This window comes from Nyctibius grandis, chromosome Z (assembly GCF_013368605.1).
Source record: "Nyctibius grandis isolate bNycGra1 chromosome Z, bNycGra1.pri, whole genome shotgun sequence".
NCBI classification, from domain to species: Eukaryota; Metazoa; Chordata; class Aves; order Nyctibiiformes; family Nyctibiidae; genus Nyctibius; species Nyctibius grandis.
Window position 1 is genome coordinate 64,184,575 of NC_090695.1, and position 24,498 is coordinate 64,209,072.

The 24,498-nt window shown below is 42.0% G+C and overlaps 1 protein-coding gene across 4 annotated transcripts; it reads left to right on the forward strand.

The window, feature by feature from the left end:
- Window positions 1–6,268: 6,268 nt before the first annotated feature.
- NFIL3 (nuclear factor, interleukin 3 regulated) lies at window positions 6,269–21,268 on the forward strand. Of its 4 annotated transcripts, XM_068422764.1 has the most exons (4): window positions 6,269–6,503; window positions 7,089–7,307; window positions 7,443–7,565; window positions 17,255–21,268. In XM_068422764.1, exon 4 carries the CDS (start codon window positions 17,445–17,447, stop codon window positions 18,819–18,821), a length of 1,377 nt encoding a protein of 458 aa, XP_068278865.1. In that variant the 5' UTR covers window positions 6,269–6,503; window positions 7,089–7,307; window positions 7,443–7,565; window positions 17,255–17,444; the 3' UTR covers window positions 18,822–21,268. The 4 variants fall into 4 exon arrangements, with proteins under 4 accessions (XP_068278865.1, XP_068278866.1, XP_068278867.1 ...); XM_068422765.1 differs by lacking the exon at window positions 7,443–7,565; XM_068422766.1 differs by lacking the exon at window positions 7,089–7,307.
- Window positions 21,269–24,498: the final 3,230 nt, after the last annotated feature.

Consider the following 24,498-nt stretch of genomic DNA (forward strand, 5'->3'; position numbering starts at 1 on the left):
TTGAGTAGAAGAGGTCCCTGTTTCCCACATCTCTAGGTCCCAGCTGGACTCATCTGCAAGAAGGGCACCTCCCTGCTGCATGCACAGAAGGAAAAACTTTAGTCATCTGGCCATGTTAAGGGTGAAAAGGAATGATGGCAATGTTATTTCTAGTCCTCCAATGTTACCAAGTAGCTGAGCAGAGAATTTCAGGAGCAGAAGTTTGAATTAAGCCATCTGCCTGACTTTAAATGATGAAGTCCATGCAACAACGGCTGAACAACCATTGAAGTCCATGCAACAACGGTTGAACAACCAGGAGCATGCTTTTAAGTGATCCCTGTTAAGGGTGTTTTCCAGACTTTCCACGGTCCTTGAAAGTGAGGGTCTAAGACTCCATTCTTCATTCTCCCACAAGGCTATAATTAGCTTGCCCAGTGCTTGTGCAGCTTTAACATACAATAACCATAAAACAGTAGCACAGACATCCCCTGCACAGAACAAAGGCTTCTTCTTGTCTTTCTGCTAATCATTGCTGTGTGACAAACTTTTTATAGCTCTTGATGTCTTTAAGTTTACTACTCAATTTTCACTTCAATAGAACACATTTCCAACTATTTTGCAAAGCAGAGTGGCTTCAACAAATGATTCACTGATAATTACTGTCATAGGAGAGCCAACTGCTCAGTATTTTAATACGCATTTTACTATTCTTAGTTGTTATGGTGGCTGTAAAAATCCTCAGTGTCTGCCTTCAGTGGTCCAGCATACAAACATTTTGGTGAAAATCAAGTGAGGTACATTTCTTACAGATTTAGTGCTGTCACTTAAGCAAGGGTTACTCACAAATGTAAATAATCAAAGTCAGTGGGATGCCTAATGTGAACAAAGATTAAATGGCAAGACCAAGCCTCAAATCTGTATAAGAAATGACTGCAAAAAAGCATCCCACTGGTTTCTTTACACATCTCTCACCTTGGAGTATGACAAATGAAGCAGAAAAGTAGATGACTGGAAAAGTAGCGGTGAATAGTGTTAGGTCATATGTAAAAAACTCTGCCTAAGAGTTTTGACTTTCCCTTGTCTTGGCTTTGCTGGAGACCGGGCGGTGAAGTTTTTGACTTCTATCATCATCTCTGAGTAATCTCCTTGAGATGACTAACTGAATCAGGCTTGTGTTAACTCTGTCATTTGGGTAACTTTTACGCAAGACAATTTTATTTTGTTTTGGAGATAGGATTGCTCATGTCTATGTGGACGGAAAACTGTCTTAAAAGGAAAATGCGAAAACCTGTGTGTTTTTTTTGTTTATTTGCTAGTGTGGTGGATGTTATTGCTTCTGTGTCAGAAAGCTTAATTTGCTGGGGCTTTAGACTACAACCTGTTGGCAATTGGTTCAGTCACTGTAGACCAGGAGAGCCTCTGGACATGAGGGACTTTAGGTCCCTCTCTAGTAGAAATGGTCTTATGTCTTCTCAAGAAATCATCATTTCACATGAGAAAACCTGCAAATTATTGGCCTGTCTCATTTAATTGGAATGATTCAAATGTCAGCAGCGAGGCAGCTCTGAGTAACTGCACATTTCAAACCCCCCTGGTACTTGGCAACCTCTGAGCAAAGTGCCATGAAGCTGGAGCTTAGCGTGCTGCCTGGTGGGCTCATTTCGCCACGGGCTGAAAACAGCTGTTCCCAGTGGCATTGCAATGTCACTTGTCTCCCTCTTGTCCTGTTGGCCATGAGAAATTGCTGATGTCCCTACCTGTGTGCCATCTCCCCCTTCCTTTCAAACGTGTGTGGGTGTAAGGTGTGCCTTGTCTTCTCAGTCCCTGCAGGGTGCCTGCTGCTTTCCTCCTCCAAGACTTCTATGTGATGCGCTCCAGGTTTCCTACTCGTCATATCTGCTGCTCAGTCATATATAGAGGGAAGCTAGAACTCATCCTTTTTTTTTTTTTTTTTTTTCAGGGATATTCATAGCACTTCCCGCTTTCTATATACATAGCATACCATACACTTCATAAAATGGCACATTTTCACATTCTTGAGGGCTTTCCAGTGATGTTTTTTCAGTCTAATCTTGAAAATGAATGGCGATAACATGTTTCTACTTTCCACAGTATTGGCAGCACTACCTCAGAATTTCAGTAGTGGCAGTGGCATATGTGTTGATTAATTAAAAAAACCTTTTTGAAAATACTTTTCCTCTTTGTGTTTAAAATATACAGGTGAAATCAGATACCTCCTTCAGTCCTGAAGATATTGCTGTTCTCTAGATTGTCTCTGAATCTAAGTAGGATAAAGTGCTAGCGGCTCTGCGGGCAGAATTGCTATCTATGTCCTAAGAAACAGGACGTTTTTGTTTGCTTTTAGACTCATCTAAAATATTTGAACATAATAACCTTCTTACTTTTGCGCTTTACGTTGTAGGTCTGAGAATACAAAAGCCATTCATAGTCATTGAGTTTGCACTTTTATGTTGTGTGAAGGATACGAATGAGCCATTAATCTTAAGTTGGTTGTTGCAGTGCAAAAGTATCATGTAAATTTTCTTTATTTAGTCCATGCATTTATTGCGCAATTTATGGTGTTTCTTCACATTTAACAGCTCCAGTAAATATTGCCTCAGTTATGTCTGCCTAGGTTACAATGTGAACATCTATTTCTCTTGGGTTTGCTTTTAGCAAGAGTACATTACAGCACAAATATTTTTCCAGTACATTTTCCACAAATGTTCCCAGACGCATGGAAATATTTTGCTTAATACTTTGAACTGTAGTCAAATGACTTGCCTTTTTCTTTAATGTATTTTATTTCTGGCTTTGATCTTTATAAAATCACAATATCATCTATTTTATGGAACTTTCACTACTACTTATCTCGAGCAGGAAGCCCTGGAGGACTTAGTATTAAATATTTTTGAGCACAGATCACATTAAATGTATAAAAAGATTGGTGAATATAGTTTTCTGTGATTGCATTGCTATATCATAAACCTTCTACAGATATAAAGAATGTAATGCAAGGAAACCAAGGATTATAGCAGAAGTCACCATATCTTCAGTTAATTCCATTGTGTGTGTGTGTTTGTGTGTCTATACACACACAGAGACGTATATAAATAATTAAAAAATGTTTAATAGATCATAATCTTAAAAAGTATTTTATTCTTATTTTGCTCCAAACTATATGTTATTTCAATTAGATTGTACTGTATGTGGACTATAATAAAGGTGAGGAATTAAAGCCTTTCCTCTTTGGAGGCACTGGGACTTTTACTGTCGACTTCAACTGATTCTGTATTTCAGGCTGGGTCATACACAAAGCTTATGTTACAGAAAGCCCAAAAGGCGTGGATGCAACTGAATGCAAAGGAGCCAATCAATGTTAGAAATGACAGACATTACTTTCTGTTATATTTTTGTTCATTACTTCTCATATGACCCTTTTCTAGGCCCTCCATGTAGTACTATGACTCAGTATAGGCTCAGCAATACTCATCCAGCCAAAACCAGAGGTAGTGTTAAGAGGGTTTAAGTCATGTAGTAATAAATACCGGTGAATCTAAAGGAGTGGAAGTTAATATTGTGCCATCCAAAAGCAAGTATAAATCCTACCATGCTACAGTCAGCTGAGAATTCAGCTAAAGATCTTCATGACCTACTTCATCCCTCCAGCAGGAGAATCAGCAGAGGTGGATAATCATAGAAAGATTCTCTATTTAGAGTTTTCCCGAAAGCCTTAGACTCCCTTTGTGCAGAATGCTAGCTATGGCTTTGATCTGGGCTATTTTTTTCTGTACCTCGGGAGAGGAGGAAAAATGACGAATGTGTTCCTTCAGCCACATCAGCATTCAAATGTCCATCTCACCTTGGATTTACCAAGCACCCACTGTAAGGTTTGGAGAGTAAGAACAGATTTTACTGTAGAACGTTTTGACTCTCCTGACATCCACAGAGTAGAAGTAATGTGAAATATTGAAATTACCTTTGTTACAAATCTGGGAGAAAGATCAGGTCTGGTTTTATGGTTGATTATAATTAGTGACAAACATATAAGCAAATAGGCAACCAAACTCCATCTGGAATATTATTTCCAGGACTGTCCACCCATGTAGGAAGGATATTATTGCCTTGGAGACTTCTTTCTATATTTCAAGAAACTAAGTTATGAAGGCAGATTTGAGTTACTGCATTTATTTTTTTTCTAGATCTGAGACTTAAAGTTGTTAAAAGTATATGGCCAGGATTCATCACAAATATTTTCCGTGGTGAAAATGGCATGTACCTTCCCATCTAAAAAATTGCCTGAAGTTTTGGGATTTACCTTAGTTTTTGACAGTCCTGAGGACTCTCAGTGCATTGTATTAGTACAATACACATAGTACAGAATGTAATGTGTGCTGCAAATTTTCCTTGCATAGGTTATCCAGTGTGCCTAAGACCTTAAGCACGTCACCAATATTTTGCAGCAAGCAGGTCTTCAAGCTCATTGCTAGAGCTCATGCCTGACACTTCCAGTAGGATTCCGACTGTTTTATATGTTTTGAGCATCCACTGGCAAGCAGAAGCATGGCAAAAAAACTGACTGTGCAGCCCCCAGATGGAGGCAATGGTCGATCTCTGGGACTTGGGCTGCTTTTGCGTCACCTTTCTAGCCATTGTGGGCTCTGTCATCTGTTACCATTAACAAAGCTCCATATCCTAGTTACTAAAAACAGGGAGGGAAGAGGGAAAAATCGATGCGAGTAAAGGTTATTAGACTGGCGTAGTAAATAATCTGGGGAGATATATACAAATGAATTCAAGGCACTTAGATTTATTGTGGAGGGATGGTATGGGTAAGTGTGATAAAAGATTGAGGGCTGAGATAAACCGAAAAGTATTCAGTGCACTCTTCTGATGTCTGAATTTGCTTTCTGGTAGGCTTGCTTTGCTCTGGAGAGCTATCTCTGTTGACATATAAATACGGGATGACAGAGTAATATAACAGGGCTATGTTAGTGAGGACTGTGCTATTTCGGTAAGAGTGTTTAACAGAATGAAATCAGGAATCATTTATGTTCTGGAACTAGGATTTAATAAAGAAAATTTTCTGTGGTCTCCATAAATTTTACTCCTGAAGGGAAAAAGAGAGGGAGTGATAAACCTTCTGCAAGGAAAAAAATGAAGAAGATACATATCGCACACTTAATCAAACGTGTGTACATTCAAACACATTCTGAGCGGAGAATTGGATTTCTTGCCGGCCGTGTGTCATTTTCTAAAAGAAAGGTTAAAAAAGGGTCAAGCCAGCACCAGACTCTGTTACTGAACCTCCGCTCTTTGTAACGTCCTGCAGAGAGAAGTCGGGCTGGAAGGTGCGGGAGAGGTGGGACTGCGGGGCGGGGCCCTCGGCGCCGGCGGGGGGGGGATCGCCCCGAGAGGGCGAGGGGCAGCGTGGGCGAGCTTCTCCAAAACGCGTCCCCGCTTTGGCGCAGCGTTTCAGCGCTGCCGCCTCAGGGCTGAGGGCAGAGATGAAGCCGGCGGAAGAAATATGGCCAGAATCCGTCACCCTTGACGATCAGTGAAGGCAAGCCGCGGCCGTGCCCGCGGTGCGAAGTGCCAGGCGGCGCACCCTACGCCCAGCGCGGAGCCCGGCCACCAGCAGCGGGCCGCGTCCCCCTTTTATTTTTCTCCTCCCTTTTACGATTGTAATTACTATTTCCCGCGAGTCAGCGCCGAAGCGCGATGCACGGGCGGGCTGCCCACACGCGTGGCTAGGTGGCAGGTACGCGCCTCAGGAGCGCGGCTCCCGCGTCTTGTGCAATTGCTCCGAGACGACAACGCCGCCGCCGCGGCCGAGGGCTGGAGTTTTACACGCCAGACAGATATAACCCGGTGACGCCACACGCCAAGGCCGCGAGAGCCCCGCCGCCCTCCGTGTCCCCGGCAGCGCGGGCGGCGGCCTCAGCCCCCGCCGTTGCCGGGAAGGGGGGCGTGGTGCCGCGGCGCTGCGCCCCTGCGGAGGCTGAGCGGGGCGACCGCCCCAGTGCGCGCTGCCGCGGGGTGCCGCGGCGGTTACGTAAGGGCCGGCGCCCCCCGCGCCGCTCTCCCCCCCCCTCCCGCCCCTCCCGCGCAGCCCCCCGCCCCGCCGGCGGTTATGCAATCGCCAGCACACAGACCTACTGTACCACACACCGCCCCGCGCCCCGCCCCGCCCCGCCCCCGTCCTCTCCCATTGGTCGTCCTCCTGCAGCGCCCGGCGCCGATTGGGGCGATGTCGCCGCCAGTCACGGCGCGGCGATGCTGGCATGCGGGCTATGAGCCCCGCGCCGCGCAGCCCTGACCTACTAACACACATCCCTCCGCGCCGCCGCATGCTCCCGCCCGCCCGACCGCTTCGCTGCTGCCGGCACGGCACGGCACCGCACCGCACCACCGCCCGCCTCGCCTCGCCTCGCCTCGCCTCGCCTCGCCTCGCCTCGCCTCGCCTCGGCCGCGGCCCGGCCCGGGGCGGGGGATGCTTGGCTCCCCGCGTTGCGCTGCAGGTAGGAAGGGGCGCGGACCGGTGCGCGGGTATGAAGTGAGGGTGTTCGCCCGGGCTTCGGCGGCGGCCGCCGCCCCGCCTCGGCTGGGGGCGGTGGTTACATAACGCGAGCCCAGCCGGCTCCGGCTGCCGCCGGGCGGAGAGGGGTCCGCCGGGCGGGCCGGCTCTGCTCGCTGCCGGGCGGCTCGGTGGAGGGGTGGCGGCGCCGGAGGCAGATGCCCGCCGATGGCTTTCCCTCGCGGGGGGTGCTCGTTCCCGGCGTGCCGCACTACCCGCCGCTTCTCCCCACAGCGAGCCCGGGGCAGCGCCGCCGGAGCAGCTCTCCCGCGTTGCATAACGTGCCGGCGGGGAGCGGGCTGCCGCGGCGGCCGCCGTGCGGGGCGGAGGGCTGGGTCCCGAGCGCCAGCTGCGCCTGGGCCCCAAAACCCCCGGGAGTTGCGTGCTGCCGGAGCCTGCCGGCGAGACCCCCCTTTTCTGTCGCCCGCGGGCAAGCGGGATTGATGGCAGCGGCCCGGCCCCTGTCCCCGCGCCGTGCGGGGCTGTGCTCGCCTCAGCCCTCCCCGTCACTTCTGTCGCTGTTTTTCAGGCGCTGCGGGACCGATCGCATAATAGTTCCTGGAAATGTTGCATTATGTAACCACGGAATTTGCTGGCAGCCGGGCTGGGAAGAGGGAGCTAATTATGCGATTTTATAATCTCGCTACAAAGAAACTAGGACAATCTCGCCCTGAAAAAAAGCCCCCGAAACCCCTTAACTGTACCAGATTTTGTTGAAGTGTGTTTAATGAGGGAAGCAGACAACTGGGTAAGTGGGGAGGCAAGGCGCGCTCGCCGGCTGCGTGCCGGGTGCCTTAAAACGAGATTTGTGTTGGGTCTATATTTAGCCCCATCGCATTTTAGCAATTGTGGCTTCATGTGTTATTTCTGGTCTTTTCTCCAGAGCCGTGCATGTAGACGTTCGAGGCCATTTGCTCGGATTTTTTAACTCCACGCCTTCAGAGACGTATTGATAAGGCTGTATTTTTAGGAAGGCATTTCGCCCAGACGCTGAGCCATCTCTCCGGTACGGGCTTTCACTCGCCGTTTCTTTAAAAAAAAAAAAAAAAAAAAAAAAAAAAAAAAAAAAAAAAAAAAGAACGTGTAATTTAAGGGAGGAAGGCATTTAGGAGATTTGCCGGAGGAGAGCGGCAGAGCCGTCCCGCCCGTGCCCTGACGGACGCGGCGGGCGGGGGTCCAGGTGCCGCCGGCCCCCGAGGGCAGCGGAGCCGGGCCCCGGAGGCAGCCGCCGGCAGCGCAAGTAGGTCAGTGTGACAGACCCGGCGGGGGGGAGGAGCGGAGCCGGTACGCGGAGCCCGATCCCGCGCCCACCTTCCCCCTCGGGCTTGCGCCGCGCGCGGGCGGTCGCCGTCTCCTCAACGGCCATTGGGAGCCGTTGGTGGCCGTTGGGGCGCGGCGGCCGCGCGGCGGCGGGCGACCGAGGGCTGGGGGCGCTGGCGCTCCCCCTCAGCCCTTTGTTCTGGGCTGGGGCGGCGGCGGCGGGTGGGTGAGAGGGAAAGGGGGGAGCGGCGGGTTGATAGCGCGGGGGCCGTGCTGAAGGGGGAGCGGGCCGGGCGCCATGCGCGGCCGGTCACGTAAGGGACTGCCGGGCCGGGCCTGGGTAGCCTTTGTGGCGGGGCGCGGTGAGAGGCCGCCTCCCCGCAGCTCGGCCTCGCGGAGCGTCCCCACCCCTCCCGCCCGTCTCCCCCCCTTGTCCCACCGTCGCCCGCAGGCAGGGAGCGCCAGACAAAGGCCTCCCTCCCCACGCACCCCGCGGGAGGGTTACGGCTCGCAGGTAGGCATGAGATCGCCTAGCCCAACCCCTCTGACTCCCGCCATACGAGTATTTTTGGTTTTCTCCTTACGTAACGAACAACAACAACAACAAAAATGGCCATTGCCCAATTCTGTTATTTTGCCAAGTCAATTTGGCGTTGCAGTGGCGAAAGCCGTGGCTGGATGTCCCGTACTCTTGTGTCAGCTTGTGCTCTGTCCTGGATGGGTGCATAGCTTGAAAGTCACTGATTGATAATTTGGCTTTCAAGATGAGGTGATTTTTGTGTGTGATTAAAACGATCCTCTAAGCAGACGAAACCACCGTGACTGTGCTTGTGACCAAAACCTCCAAAGTCCAAACTGAGTACCCCAGCCACCGTCTTTATGTTCGGTATACCTGCCGTAGGTAATAGCTGCAAAGTATTTTAAAAATATGATATTCTTGATAATATGCATATAAACTTTTCTGCTAGTCAGTTGTTGGGGTCAAGTACAGCTTTGATCATGAAGCTGTCTTGGAGTTACTGTTGTGTTAAAAACAACCCTGTTTTCTTCTTGTCCTTGTAACTTGAATGATTGCACTCAGTTTCATTGTGTTTGTTTCTGTGTATGTAACCTACTTTGAGTCATCTTTGCCCTCCTCAGTAATTAATTCAATCCAGAGCCTCATTTAAAATATTGCTATGTGCATCACTTTTACGGTCCTTATTCAATCAAAATGTTGACTTTGATGGGAAACTTGAATGAATAAGGATTCAGGTTTTGGCCCAAAGACCTGATTTAAACTGACAAGTTCAAGGATTACTGAATAAAGATCCGTAATATCATTGGCACTAACAGTTATTGTTATGAAAGTTCTCATGTTACAGATGTCTTTGACTGTTGAAGTGCTAACACTCTTTATAATGATCTGCCTCTACTTTCCGTTTTTATTTACTTTATATTTTTAACTCCTCTTGTTCTCCAAAGGACTCTTCACTAGCTTTTAAAATATCCAGCTTCCTGGATTTGACTTCAAAGCCTCAAGTGTCTGCTGTGGGTTTTTTTTTTAAATTTTTTTTTCTAAAGGAACTGCTCTGAAAGGTGTCAAAAATCTTAAGAGTCTTCCCATCAGCAATATGAACTTACGTGACCTCCTCACAGCTTATCTCATCCTAAGGAGGAACAGTATTTGCCATGCTTTGGCCAAAATTTGTAGAACACACAGACATTCTTTCTATTGCAGTGAAGTCTAACTAGAGTCTGTGAAAGGTATCAGTACCACGCTGCTTTTTTTTCAATCCTTTATCTTGAAATAAAACTCATAAATAAACCTTTAGCTCATTTTAAATTGACTTATTTTAACAAATAGTTATGCAAACTATCCTTATGCAATAGTTTTTTCCAGACAGCAATCTCACTGCTGTTATAACACCACTATGATGCAATAATATGAACAATAAAATCCTCTGTTTGAGTCTATACACTGTTAAGCAATGTATCTGACTCATCAGCTTAATTGACTCTTCTAGGTGACCTTGCCATGATCATTACAGCCAGTTATGAGATATAAATGTGCTTAGGATATGTAATAGAAAAAAAATGCAAATAGATGGCCAATTCCTGCAGTCTGTTCTAAAAGAAAATGACAGTTGATTTCCATGTTACAGTATTTTAAAGTGTTTGAAAATAATAAATAAAAATCTGGGCTTTTTAAATAACAAGGTATATGTAACTGTCTAATGCTGATGCTAAGCATGACTGTCAAAAATAAGATTGCGTAAGCAAGGGCATACTTGAACTTGACTCAAAATATGATAGCAATGTTCTTAAAAACTTGTATTAAAAGGTAGAACTGAAATGAATTATTATTAAGACCTCCTTAGATATCCTGTTTTTTTCCTAATTCACTTGTTGAATTGATCCATGTCCAAATTGGCATACTATGGGATTGAATCTGGTGATAGATATTACACAAATCTGTCTTCTGTCAGAAAGAGTACCTTAGTTAAGATAGGGGTTTTTTTTTTCCCTTTCTTGAGTTGCTCCATCTTGGTGTAATTTTCAGTATGTCCTGAAGTATTTGAATAATTAACCATTTTTTTTTGCCACAGAGGTGGCTGCACAGTAGTTAGCAGTTACGTGACAGTGCTGCAAGACCTCTTCTTATGAGTGGAATGGAACTCAATAAAGAAAATGGTGCTCAGCATGGGCAGTGGTCTTCCTGCCTGGACCATCATGCAGAATTGGAGATCTAAAGATTACTATTTCTCTGTGCCATTTGCAGTGAGTGGTAAATACCAACATTTTACAGGCGTTGCTTCTTTTACATATTTGTGCTTCAGTTGTTATATAACAAGATGCATGTTTAGAGCATCAGCTGGGATTAATTGACATAATTCTGCTGCCTTTAAATAGCACTGTATAAATTTAGGTCAGTGGAAGGTCTGGTCCATGCTTGGCATTTTAAGAACACAGCTCAATAATAGAAAGCCATTTGTTGTCAGAATAATTAACATTTAATTTGTTGGGGGTTTTTTTATGGTTCTTAACCAGGGGAAAGCTGAGATCGTATTTCCAGAACATTGTTACTATTAAGTTATAGCTTTTTGCAGTCTAGTTTTTCCTGCTATCAAGTAGCTATTAAAATGAGAAGCATACTGTCATAGCACTGTAACTTCAGCAACCATTGTTTCTGTTGAGGTTTTATTTAAAATGCTGGAAAGTGATGTGGTATTTAAAATGGCATGATTTCTATACACACACTATTATATATGTGTAATTAAATATTTATGCAATTTATATATAAATTTCCTTTGCTTCTCAATTTTAAAGTTTTTCCTGGTGCTTTCAGTAACATTATTAGATTTTGTTCCCTCCCCCTTAAATCAAAGCAGTAAAAAGCGTGTTTTGGAAAAATTGAACAGATCTGATAGAATCATACTGTCTTCCTAAGGAAATGGAAGAAAATATAGGTCAGATTTGCACCTATTAACCTTGACTGACCTTTTTGAGCAACAGTTACCTATAACATATGTTTTGTGCTCTCCAAATAATAATTATATTTGCATAATTTGTGTAATTTACCTTTGGGAAGCAGGCTGTACTTTAATGAGTTAATTTGTAGTTATTAAGATAAACAGTAACTTAAGTAATTTTTCTAACAATGCAAGCCTTTTGTAAAAATTACATATGACATCAACTTTCTGGGTATAGCTTGGAGGTGGGTAATATGAAGCTGCATGACAATCTTTTCATTTTTTTTTTTAATAGTTGATTGAAAAGTGTCATAATAAATGATTTTTGATGTTCTGAATGGACTATATTGTGTAGACATCTCCCATTTTTTTCTTTCAGTAAGATGATCAACATTTTAGGAAAAATGGGTCATCTTGTACAAAGCTATCATCATCAGTGTTCCACTGACCTAATTATACGTTGATCCTGAAACCGTAAGCACTTAAGATGCCCATGAAGTTGTAAGAAAAGGGAACTGTGTACAGGCTCAATAGCTCTGCATTGCTCCATGCTGTTGTAATGGATTCATGGTCTCTGAGTGCAACTATATAATGGCAGTAATTGGTGGTAACATTTGTATTGTAAATGCTTTTCCCCTTTGTGACTGTGGATAATCTGTCCATCATAGCATAAAATGCAGTCACCTAGATTTTTTTCCCAGGGAGTTTGAACTTCATTTGCTCTACATTGCCTAGACCTTCTTGCCTGCAAATCTATCCTAGGGATAATGTCACTCTTCCAGTGGAGCCAGCATTAAAGCTTTTCTTCAACAGGAACATAATTTTCCTAACAGCATTAGATAAAAGGCAAGAAAAAGTATGTTGAAGGATTTCTGTGGAGGTTGGAATGGAGCCACATCCTCTGTTGGAGAGGATTTCTGAATTATGATAGACCTGAGAGGTGCAGAATTTCATGGCATAATTTTTGTCTGTGAAAATCAGTAGAGGTAGAGTGGCTCCAAAGTATTTCAGCAGTGTTTAGGCAGGCTGTGTGTTCATCACCTAAGCTTAAATTCAGCCTCCTGTCCTGCATGTGCAATGAGGATGATATTTTTTCTGTACCTCATAAAAGTCTTGAGACAGATACCAACTGTTTTTAAAACACTTTGAAGATGAAGTGCAAACTACATTCTTCAGTTTTTCAAAGTTTGGAATGAGAACTGGTCATTTTGGTATCTATGAGCAGGTTCTACACCATCTCTTTGGGTATGTAGACAGTTTTCAAAATAGATAACCTGTGGCAGAATGGTAGCAGTAGTATAATTAATGATACCTATGCAAAACATGGACATCAATAACTAAAAATATGCACAGACACACATGCATACGAGCTTTTATTGTTTTTCTGCAGTTTGCCATATGGTGGTGAGGGTGATAGAGGTGTGTTTCTTTTTCAAAACAAGAAGTTGTACTTAGCCATTATTTTCTTCCATTTTTGAAGGACAGAGAAATTTTTTGGACGCATGGTGATACAAAGTGAATTGTATCTGAGCATCCAACTGCTAGAAATGGGATTTCATTTAGTTTCGTAGTATCGCTATCAAAATGTTAGAGCAATAGAATTAAACAATTAGTTGTCTCATTCTAGGATATGTTTGAAAAATTATGCTTGGAGATAAAATGAATTATTTTGCTAACTACAAGTAATAATCCGCAGTTACTCTGTGGGGTAACATATGTACATGGGGAGGCTCACGTGCATTCTTTAAAGCAGAAATGACTTATGTAATTAAATTACGCAGAAGAGAGAGGAAAGATTTTGGCCCTGTCCTTCAACCTTTTGAAACATTTCAATTATTACAGTGCGAATACACAAATCCCCAGTATCAGATCCTTAATGTGCTATTTTGACATAATCAGATCACTTCAGTGTTTTGAAGTCCATGGATAAATTAACTTTTCATGATTTCTGCATATAACAATTTCTTGCTTCAATAGCACGAGTTCTATATAACAGTCTCATTATTACTTGGATCTGGGATTGTATCCTGCTTCTGTTGAAGCCATTGGCAAAATTGCTGTGGGAGCAAGACTGGGTCTGTAATTAAGTTAATAGGGTCGAGTGTTATTACATTGTTGAATTGGCACTCAATGCCATTAACATCAACCAACCAAAAAAAAATCTTTAACAGTGACTAACGTAAGGCAGTATTAAATGTTGGTTTTATAACACTTTATGAGGGAGTGATAAAGCAATTGAAAAATTAATCATAAGGGAAAATATTGGAATTTGAAATCTAGTCAGAGGAATCATTACAGTTCATTAATTTATGTGTAAATACTGTTTTCCAGTGGAATTATAAAATGCAAGTGAAGTGAAATGGCTGGTTTCATTGAAGGCATTTTGCCATTATCATCAGATGGAATTTAATTTGTTTATAGACCCAGCATTGGGCTGATCCACATGGAGAAGTATTAATAAACAAGGGCTTTGACTCCTGTTTGTGAAGCAGCAATTCCAGTTACCATGATAAAGTGCTCAAGGCGGATGTGGAAAGAGCTAAAGATTTATTGTTGTTTTGTTAGTTCACTAAAGTAATGGCATTAGAACTAACTACATAAATAGCAAACCAGTAAGACTATGTCAGTGGGTTACATGTCTGTCTTGACAGCTTTACTGATAGACTCTGGCAGAGAGGGAAGTTGAATATTGCATGAAAAACCTGGTCGTTTTGATACACACTTAATATTTGTTGTAGGCTTGCATGCTACTTACTTTCTGTCTATTTGTGCCAGGAACAATGTGTACAGGAGGGAGACTGGCCAAAACAGGAGTTACTAGTGCTACAGCGAGCAGATTGTACACTGTAATGGCCCAGGCTGCAGAACTCCTATGAAACAAGGGACGTGAACTGTGCGGGTTGTTGGGTTGTTAAGTGCAGCTCAGTGCCAGTGTTAGGCTGCAGAAGATTGTTTGGACATGCAGTTGAGTTTTTACTGATACTTAGACGGTCATACTGATGAATGATGCCATTAGTCTGCATTCATTTAGGGAAAAAAAAATGAAACCAACAACTTTTCGCTGCTGCTGCTTCTTCTCATTATCAGTATTTTTCCTATATCACAGTATTGGCCAAACACCAAAGTGGAATCACTTTGAGCTGGAGACCATACAGATACACACAAAGTCATAGCTGTGCCTGCCCCCTCCCTGGAAGTGTTTAAGGCCAGACTGGATGAGGCTTTGAGCAACCTGGTCTAGAGGAAAGGTGTCCCTGCCTGTGACAGGAGGGGTTGGAACTAGATGATCTTTAAGGTCCCTTCCAACCCAAACCATTCTGTGATTCTATGATAGTTCTTATCCTCAGTCTTGTTCAAGACTAAACATATTGCTTCTATATCATGTGGAAATGGAAGATTGGAATATAAGAGGGAAAAAAAAGTTGTATTAAATCTGTGTAAGCATAGTTTCATTGTTCTAAAATATACACAAATCTTATAAGTACTTGTTGCTGTTGCTAATGTTTCAAGTAAGTGTATATGTTTCAGGGTATATGGCAGCTAAATATATAGAAAATAATGATGTATGCATATTAGTATACCTTTTCTAAGAGAATACATAATTTTATTTGGGTTTGAGTGTAGCGCTCTAGTAAGGCCCTGAAATTTCACAAAAGTTGTTTTGAACCCTTTTGACTTCAGTGAGAGCTGGCTGAGATGCATACTAAGAGACAAGTGATGATTTCATGGGTATTCAGTACATGTTACACTGCTTCCTGCTGTGTGCCGTAGGTGTGTGCATTTCCTCAGAAACGCGTAAGTTGTTAATGATACAAGTGAATAAAGTAATTGTAGTATATCAAGAAAATTACAGATCAATAGCTGTGCATTCCTAATGCTACAGGATAATGAAATAAAATCCCAGTATTTTTCTTCTTTTAATGTAGAGTCGTGGTACAGAAACTGAATATTCTACAAATGCCACAAAAATTCAGGTGGCCTTGTCTTTTCTTTTTTTTTATTTTTAAATTCTATGTGTTCAACAATGATTTTTTTTTTTTTTAAGTATTGGGTTGCACTAGATTTACAATGGTATGCATATTAACTAAACCATTGATTACATGTAGCAGTGAAATGGACAGAATGGCTATACAGCTTATTGAGCAAATCAAGTTATAGTGAATGTTTGGGCAAACTGGCGTTGCTTTGTTGTGGGGCTTATTTTTGTTTTTTAAACCTGATCCAGTTCCTATTTAGCTTGACAGAAAACTCCCTTTGACTCCAGTTTGAATTTTGGATAAGGATCTAACTATGTAATTGCTTGTATATTAGGGATACATTTCTCCTTTACAAACATGGCAATTTGTGGTGCTGCTTTTGTGCTAAAATGTTAAATGCTGTCTTTGGTGTGGCTGGCTTATAGCTCTATTTTCCATTAAGGCTGTATTATCAAAGACAAATAGTTACATGTCAGTAATTAACCACAGATTTTGGGAAATTCTACTTAGCTGTTCTATTAAATGTGTTAATTTTTCATGACAGAAGAGTTGGCATGGTTTGATAGAACAGAACACAGCTTGAAACCTGAGTCTTTATGACCCTGCTTAATTGTCATTACATCACTCACTCCTCTTTGCCTTTTGTAAGACAGGACAAACTGGCAGAATGCAATTCATTAATTCTTTTACAACTTTCCCAACTGATAATGTTAAAATTATTTTCATTAGTCATTGTAAAAACATTCCCAATAAACAGTGACATTAATCTGAAGTGGCTGTTTTTTGGGTTTTTGTGTTTTTTTTGTTTGGGTTTTTTTTTTTGTTATACAGGCAAGAATCACTGCTGACTCTATAGTCAGTTCTAGCCAGTTCTATAGAAGTACTTAGCGTACTACGTTTATTTTACTAGGAACGTGACTGACTGTGGAAAATGAGATATTGAGAAGCTATATCTGAGATCAAGACCAAATGATCTTATGAGAATAAAGTATTTTTGCATTAAAAGGGACTAAATAAAACAAAGGCCAATTTAAATGCTAAGTTCAAATTTAATGATTAAAATGTCTGAAGATAAATGTTAAGCCAGTTTTCCTTTGTTAATGGTAAGACTTTTAGATCTAAACTTCTACTTTAATGCAAACATTGTTTTCTAAAGGTGCACATGCCTCAATGTATTAAACTTTACTTTGATGTAATAAATGCAAATGATTAATTAAATGTTATTCCTCTAAGGTATTTTCCAATACTGACTTTAAAGTTTTCTTTGTAAGAGACAAGAAAAAAATTATGTAATACATTTTTTCTTATAAATTTTTTTTAATAGTTAGGTATTTGCCCAAATTGTGTGCATTTACTTGTTTGAATTGATATGATTGATCAAAAAGGCATTTTAAAATTCCAAGTGTGTGTATAAACATTTGTATATAGATATATATATCTGTACATATTTTTTTAATAGAATACAAAACCAATAATTAAATCTTAAAATAACACCACTATCTATTAAAGCTATTAAAGACAACAGAAAGCACTCCAGCTTCTCTAAATCAGCTTATGTTATTTTTAATCCATGAAGGACCCAAATATATAGCATTTCTAAGTCACACACCACAGCTGTTTTCAGAAGAGATGCTTCAATGTGGAAGAACAAGATATTTACCAGTGCTGCTCATCAGCATGCCTGGTGTCCTGCAGTGTTAAGTGTTGGAGGTTTAGGTTGGTCAGTGATATCATGGAAAGTTCTGTGACAACATTACTGTAGGATCAAAACTCAAATATTTTTTAAATTTATTTTTCCTTGGATCATATTGTGTTTGTTTTGAAAACAAATCTGCTACCTAGGTATCATAAAACTTAGAATGTCAGTTGTTTCAGTGTTGAACTGTCTTCATATTACTGCAGGTTTAATAGACCAAATACTAGTCTAAGCTTTTTATCAAAAGCTACTTTTGCATGTCCTGAACCAGCAGTTCCTAAATAGTAATCAAATTCTCTATTTGTTCCAGGTTTTTAGGAAGATTCCCATTGCCTCTGCCAAGAAAATTGGTTCCTAGACGCTTCTATCTGAGACTATGAAAGAAAAGGAAGAATGTGTGTGGATTTAAAATCACTGTATTTATCAAGTTGTAGAGTGAGAAGTACTGGGGAAATAGCTTGCTCTGTTGCTCATTGTAGATCTACTGCAAATTGTTTCTGATGCAGCTGAGAAAAATGCAGACCCTTAAAAAGGAACACGGACCTGTTGACACAAGTAGCAATGTGGACAAAATCATGGTACTTAAGTCTACTTTAGCAGAAGTGTCTGAAGAATTGTCTACAAATGAAGATATACTACTTACTGAAGCAAGTAATGGAAAAAGCAAATCTTCAGCTTGCCGGAGAAAGCGAGAATTCATTCCAGATGAAAAGAAGGACGCTATGTATTGGGAGAAAAGGCGGAAAAATAATGAAGCTGCCAAAAGATCTCGTGAAAAACGACGACTGAATGACCTTGTCTTAGAGAACAAACTAATTGCACTGGGAGAGGAGAATGCCACTTTGAAGGCGGAGCTGCTTTCATTGAAGCTAAAGTTCGGTTTAATTAGTTCTGCAGCCTATGCCCAAGAGATACAGAAACTCAGTAGCTCAACAACTGTGTATTTCCAAGACTATCAGAGTTCCAAATCAAATATTAACTCCTTTGTAGATGAACATGAACCATCTATAGTTGGTAGCAGTTGTATTTCTGTCATCAAACATTCTCCTCAAAGCTCAATGTCTGATGTGTCTGAAATATCAGCCACAGAGCATACTCAACCAAGTTGTATACAAAGCAACTGCAGAAGTCCTGAAAATAAGTTCCAGATTATAAAACAGGAGCCCATGGAATTAGAGAGAGAGCCAAGAGATGACAGAGGTTCATATAAAGCATCCATATATCCAAACTACATGGGAGCTACCTTCAATGTATACTCACATTCTCCTCCTCTCTTGCAAGTTAATAGGTCCTCCAGTAATTCCCCCAGAACGTCAGAAACTGATGATGGTGTAGTTGGAAAGTCATCTGATGGAGAAGATGAACAGCAGGTTCCTAAGGGTCCAATCCATTCTCCAGTTGAACATAAAAATGTTCATGCAACAGTTAAGGTTCCAGAAGTGAATTCTTCAGCTTTGCCTCACAAGCTTCGAATTAAAGCCAAAGCCATGCAAGTTAAAGTGGAAGCAATGGATAATGACTATGATGCAACACAGAAATTGTCATCACCCATTGACATGTCCTCAAAAAGACATTTTGAGCTTGAAAAACATGGTGCACAAAATTTGGTGCATTCTTCTCACACTCCCTTCTCAGTTCAAGTGACTAACATCCAAGACTGGTCACTTAAACCCGAACTCTGGCATCAGAAGGAACTCAATGTAAAAATTCAAAGTGGTTGCAAAACTGGAGTTGTTGAAATAAAAGACAATATCTACAATGTCTCTGAGTCAGAGAACCTGTATTTGAAGCAGGGCATAGCAAATTTATCTGCAGAGGTTGCTTCACTTAAAAGACTTATAACTACACAACAAATCTCTGCATCAGACTCTGGTTAAGTTACTACTGAATAAAGGCTTATTGATTTAAAGGATGTCATTTGCAGTAGATCAATATGTTTTGTATTTTGCTGAATTTTCACTGGACTTGTGATGTCGTTTCACTGTAATGTTCACATAACGTCTGATTAGTGTCTTTTTGTGCACAAATTATTATGAAGACTAGGTTGTGTTATGATCACTATGCCTTGTGTATAGTCAAGGAGCCTGTACAAAGGCTGTATATAGTGAACTTAATTTTCTTTTTGTTCTTCTACTATAAAGCGTTCAAGTTACCAGTTACAATAAAATATTGGTGACAAACACAGAACATCTACTCCAGTTCAGTTGATTTTATGAACTTGTAAATAAGTTGTTAATTAAAAACTGGCTTTTTCTTACACTGTGCTCAACTTCACTTAATGTGTTTGGTTTTTACAGCCTAACAACCAAATTACAATTTACAACATGTGTAATCCTTCTGGCCACCCTTTTCCTTAACACATTTTTTAGAAGAGAATAGAAATAAAGTGGATATTTATAAATTAAACAGTACCGATTTATAGCCTTAGTCTTCTTTAACTTATTTATTAGTAGAAGTTAACCAAAAACCATGCAAATTCTAACCCAGTAACTCTAATACCAACAACCTTTTTTTCTCCTATCTCAAATGAGAGAGTAATGAGTTTCCTGAATGGTTTATTGTGATGAACCATTTTTTCAATATTTTAACTTGGTGTTTTAGATGAAATTAGTTAAGTTGGATTTGTGCATCTGCAAAGTTTTCAGAGCCTTGCAGTGACAGAATTGGGCAACACCATCCTTGGCAAGGGGTAGCTTGTGTGTGCAAGGGTGCAGGCATGGAAACAAGTATGCACAAAGGCTGCATAATAGTCTGTCCCTCTTGCAAACAATGGTTCTTTCCATGGCAGACCGTGGGCCACCTGTAAGTGAAGGATGAGGCTACTGGATCTGTGAATTCTGAGCTCAACCAGAGCTATCTATATAAGGGGCAGCCAACAGTAGTAGCAGTTAGAGGAGGTCATCTGCTATTTTAGTTCCCTCTGTGGGGCGTAATACAGTTGTAAGTTTGAAGTAAGTCTTACCACCAATTTGGCCTTGGTTTCACTGGCTTAGTTAACTGAACTGGAATACCCTGGCTCACCACAGGGCATTTTGCAAGAACTTCTTAAATGTAAAATAGAGACTATGTGAAGAACTGCACAATCCAGATATTACTAGCCCCTTACAGTTTATGCAGATGATAAGTTCTTCACGTGATGACTGGACAAGGCTGCGGTGCTCTTTGTCTTTGAGAAGAGCCATTGAACCATGAAGACTAGAATTGCATCACATATCCTTGATTTGGCTTACCCAAGTCTTTCATTTTAACATTAAAAATAGTTTATAAATAGAGCATAGACTTGGCAGAGATTTCATGATACTTCCCCCCTTCTTTTAACATACTAATAAATCAGACTAGTAAATAAGCTTTTTCTGAAAAGGCTTTTTATTAATTGCCATACTGTATAATGAATGGAACCTTTCCATAGATTTAAAATACTAATTAAGAAAACAATATGTAGGTATTGTTTTTAAAATTCATACTTGACTTGAGTGAGAGGAAGTTTGTCAATTTTTTGGGGATATGAAGAGGAGTCTGAGTCACTCCTGAAAGCTCTGAAGCTTGGTCCAGCAGTCAAGGCAATGGCAAAACTCCCTTATGTCAGCAAGGCCAGGATTTGATTCTGTACCTTTTCAGGAGCTGATGATTCACAGTCATGTTCTGGGAGGACCTTGGCACAGAAATCACTGGTACTTTCTGAGCTTTTTTGAGCCTTTTAACTGCTGTGCTGTATTTGTGGCATTCAGAGTTAATAAACTGTTATTCTTTTTTCATGCCTTAATAATACAATAGACCCATAGCTGGGCTCTGTATGTATTTGGTAATTAATATAGATGACATTTCAATGTTACTGAAAATAAGCTCAGGATTATTGCATGAAATGTAAAAATTTGCATTGAATGATGGGGATATGAGACATGAGGCAGTGATTGCTGCTGTCTCTTTGCTTGCTAAGTATCTTCTGTAAGCAACAATAAAATTCTTTGAATATTTTGCATATTATTTATCACATGTAATGTGTTCAAGGAGAGGACTTAAAACTCTCAGTGTTGCCATCTGTGTAAGCCTAGGTCTATCGGGTTCTTTTCCATTTCTTGTTACAGTTGTTTGTCATAATGGAAGAATGTTGTCCTCTTTCTAGCTCATTATATATTTTGTGTATCTGTTTTGTGCAATTAATACTTAACAGTAATGATGTAGTTAAATTGTTGAAGGATGTCATTGCAAGAAAGTTATAGCATGGAGCTTAGGAGCACAATCAGATGTTATTTATACTCCCCTTATACCTTAGTGTTATGCTTCATTTGAAGAAAGAAATAAATAATTTGTCTTTTGTTCAAAACCAGATCTAATTACAACATGATTTTCTATTACATTCATTGACCTAGTCCACCACAGAGGTGTTAGCTGCAGCAGATGACAAATCTTCCTGTGCTGAAGTTACGATTTCTGCAGCTAATATTTGGAGTACCTTCCACGGATGTCATAAAGTTACAAAATGCAGGAGTGTGGGTGGTACATACAAAGCCTCATTCTTGGCTACAGTTGCAAACTGGTCAGATGGAACTCTCAACTGCTCACCGCAGGAAATGTGTAGATGACCTCTTCACCCAGACACCCTCACCCATCTTTAGCCTGCTTTCCTTCCGGAGAGATGGTACCAGAAAAGATGGAGAGTCACACTGCCTGGGGGGAGGGAGAGAACGCAGTGGCACTCTGCTCCAACTTTCGGCTGGTACATAGTTACATATGCATATGACGGGAGCAGCTGGGGAATCGGGTAGCTGTGCCCTTCCAGCCTGCCTTCCCTGTGCGGTAGAAAACAGTATCAGTCTCCATTAAAAGAATATCCTTGGCTGGTCTACTAGTCTTTCCATTGGAGATCGGAAGGTTAGTTTGAGCACAAAATGGGCTTTACCTAAGTGGATAATATCTGGTGTCACATCCTCTAAATTATAAAAACTCCTGTAAGCTCAGCGATTAACTGACAAAACAACATAAAACATGCTGAAAGTGGAATCTTATGTGAAGGAACACAGATGACTAGAAAGTAACTGAAAAATGGCTGTGGAGTATGCCTTTAAATGACAATGTTAAGGAAGACCACATACAAAAACTGGGAACTCCAGAGACTTACCAATATAAATTGTCATTTTTCACAGGAACACAGGAATTACCATGCTAGATTAGTTTGGCTAGTCCTGAACCTTGCCTGTGATAATCGTTAGTATGAAGGGCTTCATGGAAAGTTTTAAGAAAAGTCAAATAACTATTGATTAGCAAGGTAAGTTTTTTCCTAGTGACATCAACTGGTGGCTAATCAACACTGAATTATGAGTATGAGCTCCTCTGTCAAATCTGCCTAACTTAATTATATATAAACACAGTAATATTTCCTCATGTTCTGTCAACACCTATATTTTGGTAGGTACAAAGATTAAATGTGGATATGCCCATACATAGACTGAGTGCGTACATTATGATTTTCTGAATCCCCTCTATGCCTTCAGTAAAACTTAACATATTGCATGGGATATATTTAAATTTTATTAATATTCTGTACAGCTAATTATACCCTTGTTCATGAATAGGAGACAGGCAACTGGCAATTCCTGGTTGATCTTCTCTTATGATTTTGGATGTTTTCATTACGGCCCTTATGTCCTTGTGAGAAGCTTGTGAGAAGCTTATGAGACTAAAAACATTTATTTTCTGTAGAACTTAACAGAAATGTAAAATTGCACTATAAACACTTTTCTGAAGTTTTATTAAAATACTAACTTCTTAAAACATTTTCTACTTGCTAGTACGTAAATATGCTTTTGAAAACAGGCAGTGTACAATGAATTTAGCAGAAAACTCACAGAGCATCCAATTAATATGGCCTTTATTAACGCCATATTGTTTTAAAAATACTTTTGCAGTTTATTGCACAATATGAGCTACAAGAATACAACAAAACAATTTTTGGTATTTATTACATAAGAACAACTAGCACATACTGTTCCATTACAGTACCAAAGTAAAAGTTAAAAATACTAGGCTAAATCTTAAGGCTTTTAACTCAGTGTTAGATTCCACTTTTCTTAATGAAGCAGACTTTTTATGTGTGCAGTAAGGGACTGACTTACTCAAGATGAGTCACATTACCAGGACAGAATCTTTACAGTTCACTCATGGCATGGACTGCTACTGATTTTGCTGTCTCTAAGGCTAACTCCCTTGTGACACAACAGTGACATATGAGTCACTTTATTCATATCACTGGAATTACAGGGAACTTGCTCACATACAAAAGAGAAGGCTGCCAGATATTCAACTATTATTTATTCAATGCTCCTTCTGGGGTTCTTCTTGCTCCAGCGGTGATGGCAACGGAAGCAGAGGAGTGGCTACTAGGACTCCCACCAACGGCAGTGGATGAGGCGCCAGGAAGCTCGTCTACGCTGCATCTCACAGGGCTGTTGAAGGGGGCTGGGCTGGGGCCGGGAGTCCCTCCTGCTGGCTCAACAGACGACGGGCCTCCCTGCTGCACCGTCGCATGGCTACATGGAGAAGCTGCTGCACGAATATCTCTGTGAGGTTTTGGAGGGAGACCCTCAGCGTGCGGACCAGCAGCTCTTCATCCATCCCATGGTTGGTCAGGATGGCCATGACAGTGCCCTCCACCACGGCTGCCTCCGTCGGGTTGTTCCTAAAGATCTGCCTCAGCCTTGGTTTGACCCAGGGCTGCAGGGTCTCGAGGAGGGTTGGGTGGTCTCGGAAAAGGGTCACCCATTCCTCTGGCTGGAGGCTGCCCACAGGAGCCCTGGGCACCTCTTCTGCGGCCCATGGTTGGTGTGTTTCAGGGTTATGGAGGTCGTGGGCGGCTGGGTGTCCAGGAGATCCTCCTGCCTGGTGGATGATGACTGGTGGTGTCACGAATGGTGTGATGACATGCTCCATATAGTCATTGTCCGCCTGCACTGAGTGCAAGATGGAGAAGATCCTCCTCTTGCAGAGGGGGCACTCGGGCTTGCTCTCAGCCCACCGCAGGATGCATGTGTAGCAGAATTGGTGGAGGCACAGCATCACGTAGCTGGCCTCCTCCCAGCCCTCCAGGCAGATGGGACAGCGGTTGTCCAGCTCTGTGGCCATGTTCTCCACGGGCTGCAGTGGGCTGGGGGGAACTGGGGATGTTGAGCTGCTCCCTCTCGCCAGCGCTGCAGCAGTGGGTGTCACGCTAGAAAAGGAAGAGAGGGCATGGTCATGGGCTGGCCCGGAGAGGGGTGGAAGAAATGCCCAGGTCCCCCAAGAAGGGTTACCTTCTTGGGGGACAACTTCATCCGCCAGTTCCCTCAGGACCCGTGGATGCACCTCATCAAGTCCCATGGACTTGTGCACCTTCAGGTTCCTTAGATGGTCTCAGACCTGATCTTCTCCTACAGTGGACAGTTCTTCATCCTTCCAGTCCCTGCCTCTGCCTTCTGCAACTTGGGTGGTGAGGCTAGAGCACTTGCTGGTGAAGACTGAGGCAAAAAAGTCACTGAGTACCTCAGCCTTCTCCATATCTCAGGTAACCAGGTCTCCCGT